The 12,863-nt window shown below is 38.0% G+C and overlaps 1 protein-coding gene across 50 annotated transcripts in view; it reads right to left on the bottom strand.

Moving 5' to 3' along the window:
* The window catches only part of GPHN (gephyrin), a 295,661-nt gene that overhangs the window by 22,970 nt on the left and 259,828 nt on the right, over nt 1-12,863 (bottom strand). For all 50 annotated transcript variants that reach the window (XM_065064293.1, XM_065064318.1, XM_065064297.1 and 47 more), the window contains 3 exons: nt 7,931-7,989; nt 7,551-7,704; nt 5,498-5,619 (listed from right to left, as the gene is read on the bottom strand). In XM_065064293.1, coding sequence (XP_064920365.1) covers nt 5,498-5,619; nt 7,551-7,704; nt 7,931-7,989 — 335 coding nt within the window. The remainder of the gene's footprint in view (nt 1-5,497; nt 5,620-7,550; nt 7,705-7,930; nt 7,990-12,863) is intronic.

Below are 12,863 nucleotides of genomic sequence, written 5' to 3'. Positions count from 1 at the left end.
TACATGTATTAGATGAGATGACTTGTCACACACAACAACTAATCTGAAGTTTGCCCTAATGATAATAAAAAGTTGTGACTGACAGTAAACAGTTCTGCCTGAAAAGAAGAATATTCTTGACAGGGCACAATAAGAGAGAGGACCTCCATATCTGAATCCCCTTCAAACCATTACCCAGTGTCTCTGGATTCATTGGGCTATGATCACACTTTATAACACCATCGTCCTTTGAGCAGATCTAGAACTGAAGTTATTTTAGCAAAAAATAGTATTGTGACATTTGATTTAAGGCCTTTTCTCTAACAAGCCTTTTCTTGCAGTCTTTTGTAAAATGATACTACTACTACTAATTCTGTTCACAGTATATTTGATTGTCCCCAAGCTGGACACTGAACTGGTGCAGGGAGAGGCCAGAATTCAGTGGCTGAATTCTGCCTATAACTCATATTCTAACTCATATGATCATACGTGTCAAGTTGATACTGCATGAGAAATTCGAGAGTTAGAGCAGTTTCCCTGTTTTTTTCCCTCCACTCCAAACTGAATTATAATACTGTAATTACATGCAACCCACACAAGTACAAAAGATTTAAACCTCTTTTTGAATGGCAAACATAAAATTCAAGCAGACTAAATCCTTGAATGAGATCTTAGTATCCCTTTGAAATATGAAGGGACTCTTTCTAGGCCTTTATTTTAAGGATATCATACAGCAATGCTGTCAAAACAGCAAGGGTGATTTTTAATGGGTTTACCTGTCACTTAAGAGCTCTATGTCAAACACTATGTCAAAAAAGAGAGCTATGTAAATGAGAAACTAATGTTTTCTAATGCAGAAAAGCTCTCATATGCTGCTGATTTTATAAGTATTCCAATACATTTTTAAAGTAGATAATGTGAATTTCCTAAACTTTTCTCCTAAGGAGAAGTTCTTTCTCCATAGTGAAATCACAGGTTCATAAATCAAAATGCAGCTGGCAGCAGCTAATGTTATACACGTCTCTAAGAAAAATGATAAAGGAATTAGAATACAGGAAAAAGAATCCAGAGAAGGGGAAAATGCACTCATGTAAACAAAGGTAAAAACAGAGGAAACTGAATCCATTACATACATGATCAAAGTTCTTTAGGAAGTTTAGTAAGAGAGTCATAGAAGGAAAACTGTCAAAAGAGAAGATGGCTTTCTAAAACAGAGGCTCGCGCCATAACAGATTTTGCCAGGGCTAAACTTTACAGCTTTAAATAAACAGTAGATACAAAGAACAACACAAATGAAATAACCAGACACAAAAATATCCCAATAAATTAAGTTACTAGGGTTCTACAGATTAAAGAAGTGACTCTTTTTATCACTGGTTTCCAAAGAACCAAATAATTTCATAGACTATAAGAAAAGGAAATGAAATTAGAAACCTTTTTAACTTGGTCTTGTTGTATGAGACAACACTCAAAAGTACATGGGAATACCAGTTTTAACTGGCCATTTGTGTTTGCAATTTTTAGCAAGTGATTCTGTGACTGAGACAAAGATGTAAGACACAACAGTAAGAACAACATCAGAAGGCTTCTTCCTTTTTTTGGTTTTGCATTTGCTTCTTGTGTTTGGAGTGGTTCTGGAGATGGAATATCTTCCATTTCCACCCAGATATGTGTGCTTTTCAAGCAGCTTGGTTTTTATGTGCTAAGGACACAGAGAAAATCTTGGCTTCTAGCCAGCCATAACTTTGGCTATATCACATTTTCCAGGTTTTTTCTTTTCCCTTGTTGCTTGCTTCTAGGATTTTAATTGCAGATTTTATCTATGTGTTTTGGACTTGTTTTTCATTTTGAATATTGAGTCCTATATACAATTTATGAGAACAGAGACAATGACAATCCCAGACATTGTTAAAATGCTCCAAAAAGAAGTAAAATATTGGTTTCTAAGCTGAGACCTGAGTGACCAGTTCAAAATGCAACTTCACATATGACTAATATACAAAGGCATTTTAAAAATGCTCCTAATTACTCTGCAGCCACCCACCCACAGACATTCCCCGTGCTTCCCCATCCTTTCATATTTTCTGTTGGAACATATTTATGTGTATCATGGTCCTGGGCTCTGAAGTGGCTGGACAAGCTATTTTCTTACCTAAACACCACTGAGTGATTCATATGCTGAAATGAAATATAGGAATATTTACTTAAGTTTGTCTTTGCAAATACTACTCTAAAACAATTTTCACGCTTGCACCCTAGCTCTGTATATATGACTGACAAAATTTCCATGCTTGTTAAAAAACCTGACCTGTTACAGCAATAGTGATACTCAGCTGTGCTCCCTATTAGCTCTCTCAAAATCCAGACAATGCTTATGGCAAGCAGCAAGTGACATTCCCAGTAAAATGCAGTAAAATTTACTCAGTGTAAAATGTGTAAACAGGAAGAAATAGAAAAAAAGGAATATAAAGCCAAACTGTGAAATATGGGAAGGAAGAACTATGTCACAGTGATACCTTCAAAGAAAAAAAATTACAAGTTTTAAATTTTCCCTTCTGAAAAGTACTGTTTGCCAGTACTTTTACTACATCTATAGGTACTGCAGGCATATAAAATCGTTCTCTTAGTCGCTGTCTAGATACATATAATACACACAAAATAAATGGCACATATACAGGAGCACACACAAACACACATAATCTATGGTTTAACTTCAGTAAACCATAAAACAGACACTGACGGCTTATCAATCTTTTCTCTAAACATGCTAACGAAAACACCAAAACTGATCTCTCTGGTAAGACTCTTGTATTTGTTCAAGTGCCACAGTATTACATCAAATCAATCATAGTAGTCCAAAAGATATATACTGAAATATCCATATGGGCAACGTTCTCTTAGTAGCTTCATCACATAATGAAATAATATCATACTTATTATCAAACTAACTTACATATTCAGATTTTCCCTTTCACTGAAACAACTGCGGATGCATTTTGTTGTCAATATATGGATGTGGCATATGAGTGTGAGGGGAACAGCAGAAGACTTGATAAAACAGAGTCCTGGTATCAGGTGGGGAGGATTCTTGGCTAAGTCAACAGTACCAAATGATTCTTTCAAAACTTACTGCAAAGTACAAAATCACTCCACAATTGGAGGCTCATTATTTCTATTCTATGAGCTAAAGTAACTAACTCTGCAGAACTGACTCCCCAAGCATGAAACTGAAAGTTTAAATAGAATTCTTACTACCTTAGCTAAGGTAATACTATCTCAAGACATAGAGAACATTTTAATAGGGAGGATTCAAAAGTATCAGCCTCTCTTGCAACTGAAAGGAAAGCTGCAGACACTTGTCTGCCTTTGGCTGATATGTATGTCTGCTGTCTGGTTTTCAGCTAGTATCCAACAAGTAAAAAAGGATTACAAAAGATATTTGTAAAAAGTATAGAAAAGTAAAATGTAGAAAAATAAAAAAAAAATCTCTTGCTCCTTAAATCTCACTAAAATTGTTCACTATTTATTACTGAGAGCTTTTAATTATCTTCACAGACACTCCCTGCCTAGGGGGTTATAGAAAAAATTCCTGAAGGCAATGGAGCACACAGCTATAGTTTTGCACAGTGGCCTTAAGTTAAACTCTTCATTTGGTGGTGTTGACTTTAAAACATATTTGAGACCATACCTATTTGGTTAGGACAAGACCATAAAGAACAAACTTCAGATTCTTCCTTTGCCAGAGGGCTATCAGAAAGGTGTTCTAGTGAAAGCATCTTTTCCATTGGAATAATCCACTGTTAATGACAGTATGTATGTTGATGTTGACAGCAACACTGAAGACAGCACAGTAGCTTTTGGTCAGGCAGATGGCAAAAAGTTCCACCTTCAATATTTCAATATTTTGTTGAAGAAAAACTTTGTCAACCCTTCTTTTATGTAGGGGTGACTCTCAGTAGCTGACCAGCACTAACAGCCTTTTTCTAAATCTATAACAGAACCTGATCCTCATTATAATACTTTTATTAGAGAATTTCACTACCTCTGTTTTGAAGACTAAAAAAGTCCTTATAATATAAGGAAGCACTCTAGAGATTCAGAACATTTAGATACCATTTCTGGAAAGAACAACCTCATGAGTTTAGACTCTGTTTGCAAGAAATCTCCACCTGCAATTGGCAGCATTCACAGGCAGGAGGTTTTAGATACTCATTTTTATCTGGAACATCCATGGAGGTTTGCCAGTCCAGAGAAACCAAAATGGTGCCTGGATGCAGTGAGAGTATCCAGAAGGGTTTGCTTTCCCTAAGATCACAACAAGCACAGCACTTGCTATGTCACATTCCCAGTATGAACACTTCCAGTACAACTGCATTTCCTGGAGCCAGCAGCCAGGTCGCTTCACATATCACAAGACCACACAGTGGTTGGCCCATTCACATAATTTCTGTCAAGCTAGTGGGGTTTTCTATTCAATCCTGCACTGGGGAAGACTAGTTTTGAAATTAGCTATTCCCTAGCAGTAACCTTATCTCCTTGCTTGGGAATTTTGTCATCCCTCAACGTGAAATGTAGATGCTGGGTTTTTTTTCCTTCTGAACTGGCCTCACTTTTACCTACTCACAAGGAATACCCTTCTTCTCAAACAGGTGGAGGTAAACCCAAACAACTTCCTTTTAAACCAAATCTGTCAGTTTGATATGCAAAATGAGAAACATGAAAACTGGTTCAAAGCTTTTGGGGCTCTATAAACTGAGGAAATATGTTACGCTGAGAAACTCAAGCCATGGGTGACAGCCACTGCACTGTCTTGCAAAGGACAAAAGGCTGAACAATTCAATCACTTATCCTAGAGGTCTCGACAGGAGATGAGACTTCACTGCCACTGGGAAACAAGGAGCAATCACTGTCACATGAATAGAAAGACTGATCACAGGGTACTGCTCTGTGGCAATCAAAGTAGAGAGAACAGTAAAGGAAAAATAAATTGATTCTTTTAAATTATTTGATGTATTTCTGGAAATGTTGAGCAACATCCAGCAGTGAGGCCTTCCCCAAAAGACAGTTACTCAGAATCTGACAAAATTTTATACTTTAAATTAATTTTGGCATGGAAAATAAACTCTGAGAGAAACTTTCCTTCTCCCTTTAATGGATCACAAAAAAATATAGTTGCTGTAGAATCGTCTCCTCTTATATGTATTAAATATAATGCTTGTGATAACACTGCAGCAATAAATTCAATTTGCAGCAGTAACAGATGTTTCATGAAACAGAAGGCAAAACAAGATAAACACCATTCAATAAAAAAAATTTATCAAATGATTCCTCTTAATATGAGAATAGACTTATTTATTTCTCTAATAAAAAGGGTAAAAGATCTCCAAGATGTGCCCTGTCACAACCCTGAGACACCTGAAATGAGTGACATTTTCTCTGGTATTTATTTTTTCCATGGATGCCATAAAGTGCACCGCATGAATATGAAGTGACATCTTTACTAACACGTGGTACTTACTTATCTCCCACAATTCCCAAGTTGATTGTTGGATAGCCATGTTCTTGGATTGTAGCTAGGAGAGTTGAACGGTTACTGTCCCGAATCTTTCCTGGCAAGAGGTCATCTTCAGGATTCAGTAGCTATAAAACCAGAAACACCCCCCCCCAGTCAGTCTCCTTGGAATACTGTGCCTTTACTCAAGTGAGAATTTTCTTCTTTGGACTGGACAGGATACTCTTAGACACCTATCGTAAATATGTGTAAAGCGATTTAGTGAATTTGGATTAATAAGATATATAATGTGCTTGCTTAGTCCAATCCTCCACACTTGTTAGATTGTTTCTATTGGTTCATGTCTGCAAAACCTTCTTTCTCCGTATCAGAACCTGGCTTCTAATCTCAGACATTAGAAATCAGAACACAAACTTCATGTTTCCAAGTTATTGCTTCTATTTAAATGATTTTAAAGGAACTTCATTGATGTTGCTAACCAGATTGAAAGTGTTAAAAGAAATTTTGAAGTTCATTGTCTGCTTACCAGTAAAGATGTTTTTTAAATACAACAACCTATTTTGGAATACTAGAAACTTCAAGCTGGGTTCTTATAGCAATCACCATTCTAGAGGAAAAGCTTTCTTTCAAGATAGTATCATGGCAATTGCTTTACATGTGTTACATATTTTGGAAGTTAAACCACAAAACATACATATGTAAACATATATTCTACATGTATGAGGAATACTTTCATAGGACATAGAAGAATAACACAATATTGACAGGAGGTAAGAAGGTATCTGTCAAAATTGCAGCAACAGTGTTAGGTAGTAAGGTAAGTGTAATGAAAAAGGGAGTATGGCTAAATTTTGATGCTTTGGCTAGCAGCTCTATTTCTGTGAAGGCTACCCAGGCTGATTAAGAAACCCACTCTGCAGGATCTTTTTAAACACATGATGCCATTGAGAGTGCCCACATCAGTAAAAGACCCTTTAATGGTAAACAAGAACATTCAGTCACACGGAAAACACTATTTAGAAAATCATGACCTATAATCCTTGTAGCTCTTTAGATTTGTTCTTCGGTTAGTGGCATGTTTCCTGCATGACAGACCCTCTCTGTGTTATGCAATCTGGCAAGATTTGGTCCCAGCGAGGCTGGCCTCAGCCACCCACAGTACCCAGTAACCTTCACTGGGGTTGTGGAAGTTGTAAGGACTCCACCAGATGACAAAATTAAACATATTAAAAGTTTTCAAAATCTTTCAAAATTTGACATATTCAAGCTGTGTGAAAAGACAGCTATTGGGTTTACGTTTGTGTCTGGACTTTAAAAAGTTTGTGTCAAAGGACAGTCATAATTACAGGTCAAACTGTCTTTAAATTTCAAACTGACTTTATCTCAACCCACACATTCTTTTGCTTTTGCTCTTCCTAGTCTCTCTGTCCTGCTGCGGGAAGGAATGAACGAGCAGCTGTGTGGGTGTTTAGTTGCTGGCCAGCATATGTAAAATTAGTAAATTAAGTTAATCTTGAACGTGCTTTTTCTGATGTAGTTAAGACAAAACAATTAGCAAGCTGCTCCGGAGTTCTACCAACAGGAAATTGTCTGGATTTCAACATGTGCTACTAATTAAAAAAATATTAAGGCACAATACTGCAGCAAGGTATTTGCTAAGACTATTCAGCTTTAGGAGACAGGTTATCTGCCATTTCCACTACAGCTGCAGAGGAGTGCTGCTCGAAAGAAATTACTATTCTAGTCATGACTGACAGTATGAATTACACCCCTAAATACCCCACAGGTACTCCCTTGCTGACAGGAGGAAAGCAGCTGGCACATGGTTGGATACATTACCAAAATTTTGGCTAAGACAGTGTGTGAGACTTGTGAGAGAGCCTTCGAGGGAGTAAACACAAAGAGCCGATCACTCACAAAGAACCTCATGTCAGTATGAGCTGCAGCTCAGAAAGTGATTCTACTTGGGAACAGAGTGGAAGTCACTATCCAAAACACTATACCTGTCCCAAAGAAGATATAGTAATTCAGACCTTGATTTTAAACATACTTTTCTTACCTCATTCCCTGTTGACATGACTGCAACCACTGGAAACTTGTTAACTTCTACTTCGGTTACTCCAACAGTTGCTAATAGACCAATCTCAGATGGACCCATGTGGGTTCCTTTAGCCAGCACACATTCACCTCTTTTAATGTCATGTCCTATGGGTCTGAAAATCATAGCACAGAAGAAAAAACAAAATAAAATCAGAATGAGCTTGAAAGTATCTTTCCTTGATTGGTCCTGTTCCAGGTAAGGAGTGTCCAGGGATGTTCATTACTCAGCTTGTCAAAATGTCAGTACTACTTATACTCAAACAATGACTATAAAAATTATCAGCCTTTCTATTCCTTACAGAGATATTTTACTATTTATGAAGTTAGTTGTTTACAGACCTGATATCTTGGCCTGGTCGAGCCTGCACCAGGATTCGAACCTCTAGTTCTTCAGTGCCCTACAAAAACAAAAAGATCAAATATGGTCAGCTGGGCTATTCAAGGAAGATTAATCAGTTTGAAGTTCTCAGAAGTCTACGCAGCTGACAGTACTCATTGCACTGAGACCTTAGGGTTTAAGCATCATCACTGTTCTCCTGGTCTGTGTGTCAAGATTGTAACACAATGTGTGCTAAACCCCAACAGCTTCATAAGAAAGTATCTCTTTCATGAAGTCACCAGGGAAGGACCAGCACAGAATACATCGTTTTACCTTCCTTTTTTTAAATGATCCTTTTGCTTATATATCTTTCCTATGTTACATCCTGTGTTTGTTTGCAGGTCTGGTATACTGAGTGGATTCTTTCTACTCCTCTCAGTCAACTTGATCTGCTTGAACAATTTCAAGGATGGCATTTCAAAAAGATCAGTAGTCTGCCAGACAATATGCCACTACTTCTACAGAAAGGTGGGAAGAAGCTATATGCTCTAACTTTTTCAGGATTTTTTTTAATGTAGATTCCTGTAGTGGAAACTGCTACTTGAGAGCTTTCTACAAAACAGAAAGAGGCTTATTCATCATGTTTATTTATTGTGAACAAGAGACAGTGGCCTGAAAAGTCTCATGGCTACTTTAATATTTGTGTTTACTTCTGAATTACGATGCTTTGGAAATTCATTCAATGCCAATAAATGGCATATGACCTACACTGAGATAGTGCCAGTCTGTCACTAGCACTAAATCTACACTGAGACTGGAAAAGATTTTGTGCTTATATTACCATGTAGTACCTCATATTTTAAGTACCTCAAATCAGACACTAATATTACAAGACAAACAAGGCATGTCATTATCATTTGGAATTTTTACAGGAACTAGAGTGTGTATAGGACACTGGGACTTGTCTCTTTTCTAAAAGGTGATTCAGACCGAATTTGCTGAGTTCAGACAAACTGCTTTAAATTAAAGGCGCCAAAGTTAAACTTAATGAATGTGTTGATACAGATTGTGATTCTGTTTGCCTCTGTGAAAAATAAATAAATAAATAAAAATTACAAATAAATGTCTAAAATAAATACATTTCATAAATAATTGAAAATAAATTTAAATAATATATTTAAACCCCCGGAAAACAGGAAATGAAGAATAAAAACATCAACCCTGAAAAAACTGTTTTCTTACTTTATCACAGTATTTTCAAAATATGCTGTTAATGCAAGTTCTGTTTCTTTTATACCTCCTCCTCTTGTATAGGAGAAGAGACTATTTTTTGCGGCTAGTGCCTAAAATGGCTGTGTTGATGCTCAGGATGTCCTTTTATTTCCCTTATCTCCATCTGAAGCTGTAAAAGACACTTCAGGCTTGTGATGAAAATCTGGGGCAATGGTTAAGCTAAGAATTGTTTTCTTTTTATGACACTTTGGGGATGGTTGCCACACATAAAGATTTGAACCTTCTGTATCTTTGAAAACATTTAAAGATAGCTAGGAAGTTTCTATGGAATCAAGAGGAGTGCCAATGATACACCTGAGTAATAGCAAAGGTCCTGTTTGGACTCCTGGACTATGAAAAACAAGAAAAAAAAAAGACCTTTGAGTAATTTAGTAATCCCGGGCTTTGAAAATCACTGGCGAAAGTGTGGCTGGGGATGAAGTGGTGATGTGAGGAGATGGCTTTTATGTAACCGATGGACCTCCCAGAACACTTTAGGAATACAAGATAATTCAAGGTGGTTAGAGGTGGCTTGCAGGGAGCTATGGCATTATGCTGAGAACATCCTCCATTTGGTGTATATCAGGCAGCATTCTTCTTGCTCTATAATAATATATTTTGAACTATGAGTGGTTTACTCTGATGGTTGTAAACAGCCAGCATCGATACTGATATACTGATGCTCCGTCTTTGCTTTGATTGATCACATTGGCCTCCTTTTTCCCCACAAGGTGACATAAAAACTCAAAATGAAAAGGGCATAGATATGGTTTTGCACACATCAGTTTCTCAATGACTGCATTTGGAGAGTCGATGAGAATTTTTCTGCCTGCTGGATAGATGCAATTCCTTTCAGTCCTGTGATTTCTACAGTCATTTGGAGAATGCTTGCTATGATATTTAAGTACTGCTACCACAACTAGAGGTCGAGAAATTCCTTTTAAAACTACGCTCTGGCTTTTCAGAAGAACATTTTTCAGATGGTAGAGATTTCATTTCAGTTAAATCCCAGCCCTAAGGAGTTCTTAACATTAAAAAGAAAAATATTCTTGAAATATGTAGCCACCCAGGCATGAAAAAAGAGAGGAAGGTAACACATTACTTAAACTATAACAATTATTTATGTACAAGATTAGCAGAGTAGCATATTCAAGGACAAGTAGAAATGGAAGAGTTCTACCTCAGACTTACAGGCGCGAAAAGAAGCTGAAGGTGGCTGACCATTTGCTAAAAAATTCAGAGTTTAAGCACATAGCCAGACAACCTGTTCTCACATGCAGAAGAAAAAAACGCACAGAAAAGTGGAATCCAAGAAGAGAGTCATCCAAAGAAGTAGAAAATAACAGGTTATCATGTATTTTGCTCTGCAATGATAGTCCTGTCATGATGAGGTGGGCAGTGGCCGCAGAAAACTTGCTCATCAAGGCTAATGGAATGCTTAACAAGCAATGAAGGCAATGGTGTATTTTATGGGAAGATATAATCTACACATACACATCTGTAACTTCAAAGCAGGACTGACTCCATAAATTCTCTGTTAGGAAGAAGGCCAGCCTAAACAGCTTGCTGACATCATCTGATGTAAAAATCTATGCATTTACAGTAATAAGGCATGAGAAAGGATCATGAGAGTATGTTTCAGCTTTCGCTGTCTTCATCAGCTATGAACGCCAGAATTCATCTGCTTACGCCCCAGCTGTGATTGCAATGCTGGCTTAGAGCTACAGCGAAGTGGAACAGCTTGTTGGAACAGCAGCACAGGAGAAAAGGCTGATGTGAGCAGAGAACCACGTGCTCACTTCACTCCAAAACTGAACTTGAATGTTGTGTCAATAAGAGATGTATCTTCCTGTCTTAAAATCTGTCAGATGATGGAAAACATGACGATAGTGTCCTGAAATCACAGCTGGGTAAGTGAAGGTAATGATTCAGAAGGAATTCTCTGAACACAAAGAAAGAGAGGATAATATTTAGGAAGTCTTAGATGGACTGTTAGGGATACAATTGTCTACAGATAACTCTTGTGCTTCATCAAAACCCACATTTTACTGTGTTAAGAAAACGGTGAGTACAGAATTAGTACCACAGTACTCATATCTCTTCTGTGGTATTTTGCAGCATGTGTAAGGTAGTGCACTAATAAGACTGATAGATATTGTGGCAGAATGCAAACCTCCCTCTCTCCCCCTCCTTCCTTCGATATGGAAGGAGTAGGCACATCTCCCTCTCTCTCTGCTGTTTGAGGCTAACAGCTTCTTTTGTTTGGCCCCAGAGCACCCTGGCCAGGGCCATTAGGAGAAGGGAGTGTCGAGGCGCCAGGAGCTGCTGGGCGCCCACGGCCAGTGTGGGGGACGTTTGGAGGCTTCAGGGGCACCCACAGCCAGGGTGGGGGTGCAGAGAAGCTTCTGGAATGCCCACAGTCAGATCTGATCAGGCTATAAAAAAAACGGGACTCTCGTTGAGAGGTGAGGCTTACGCACTATCTTTTGGAGTTACGAGCTGAGCCACTGCCACCAGGAGCCACGGGCAACCCCTCCCCGGGACTGAGACTGCGCTTGCCTTGCTGCCACGTGTGTAAGTAAAATTGGATTGTGAGTGTATCTACTTCCTGTGCACATTTGCACGTGTATTTATACTTTCCGTGCACATTTGCACGCATACTTTCCGTGCTCAATACGAGCACGTGTATAAACTAATCCTCGCAGAATCGCGAGTGTATTTTCCTCCCGTGCTTCCACGTAAACACGTGTAATATTCCGTGCACATTCGCACGTATATTTCTCCTCGCAGGATTGCGAGTGTACTATAAATTTACCCTCGCAGAATCGCGAGTGTACACTTCCCGTACTCAGTATGAGTACGTGTATCCCTTTAAAATAATCCCACACCGTATCAGGCAAGTGTGTACTCTTCCCAGACTCAGGGACAGCTCCAGCATTATTTTGGTGAAACCATGTGTATGGACACTGTGGACCTCCTGTTGTATTAGTTGCTGCCCCTTAATAATTTTCCTCAACTGATATCTGAACCTGTATTTAAGCCACTTTTGGAGTGCTAAAACCCTGTTTCTCACCGGTTTACCCTCTTGTCTCTTAAACTAACCTTGGGGTGCCTCCGTGACAGATATGCTGGAAAATCTGTTCAAATTAAACACAGTTAAAATTATGTTCTGGAGGAATATGAACCTTATGCTTCATTTCCTGATTTTCAGAGGTCTTAAGTTCAGTAATATTCTCATTTTACAGGAGCATATAAGTCTATTGAATAGACTTAGTCACGGATTAAAAAAACCTGGGGGGCACTTACTTCCCCTGTTACATGATAAAAAACCTTATTCTAATTATATGCATTTATTGTAAGCTACGTACACAGGACATATTGTTTAAAATCCACCAAATTCACCTTCGCTGAAATGAGACCAACTCTGATAATACAGAACCATCTTCATAACATAGTTCAAATTAATCCAAGTCATCTCATAGATTTTGGAGCACTTAAAAGAGTTCAGTTTCCCACAGAAAATCATAATCAGCTTTAACTACATCAGCCGTAATGCTCACTGTAATATTTCAATGTATTATGCTGGTATCAATACATATTAAAAAAAAAAAAAAAATCTCCCCTTCTTACTTGGTAAGTTTAGGAGAACTTTTAAAATCCTCATCTTGCTGAGTTTCAGGA

The sequence above is a fragment of the Columba livia genome, chromosome 5 (assembly GCF_036013475.1).
Source record: "Columba livia isolate bColLiv1 breed racing homer chromosome 5, bColLiv1.pat.W.v2, whole genome shotgun sequence".
NCBI classification, from domain to species: Eukaryota; Metazoa; Chordata; class Aves; order Columbiformes; family Columbidae; genus Columba; species Columba livia.
This window is presented reverse-complemented; position numbering and strand designations above follow the sequence as displayed.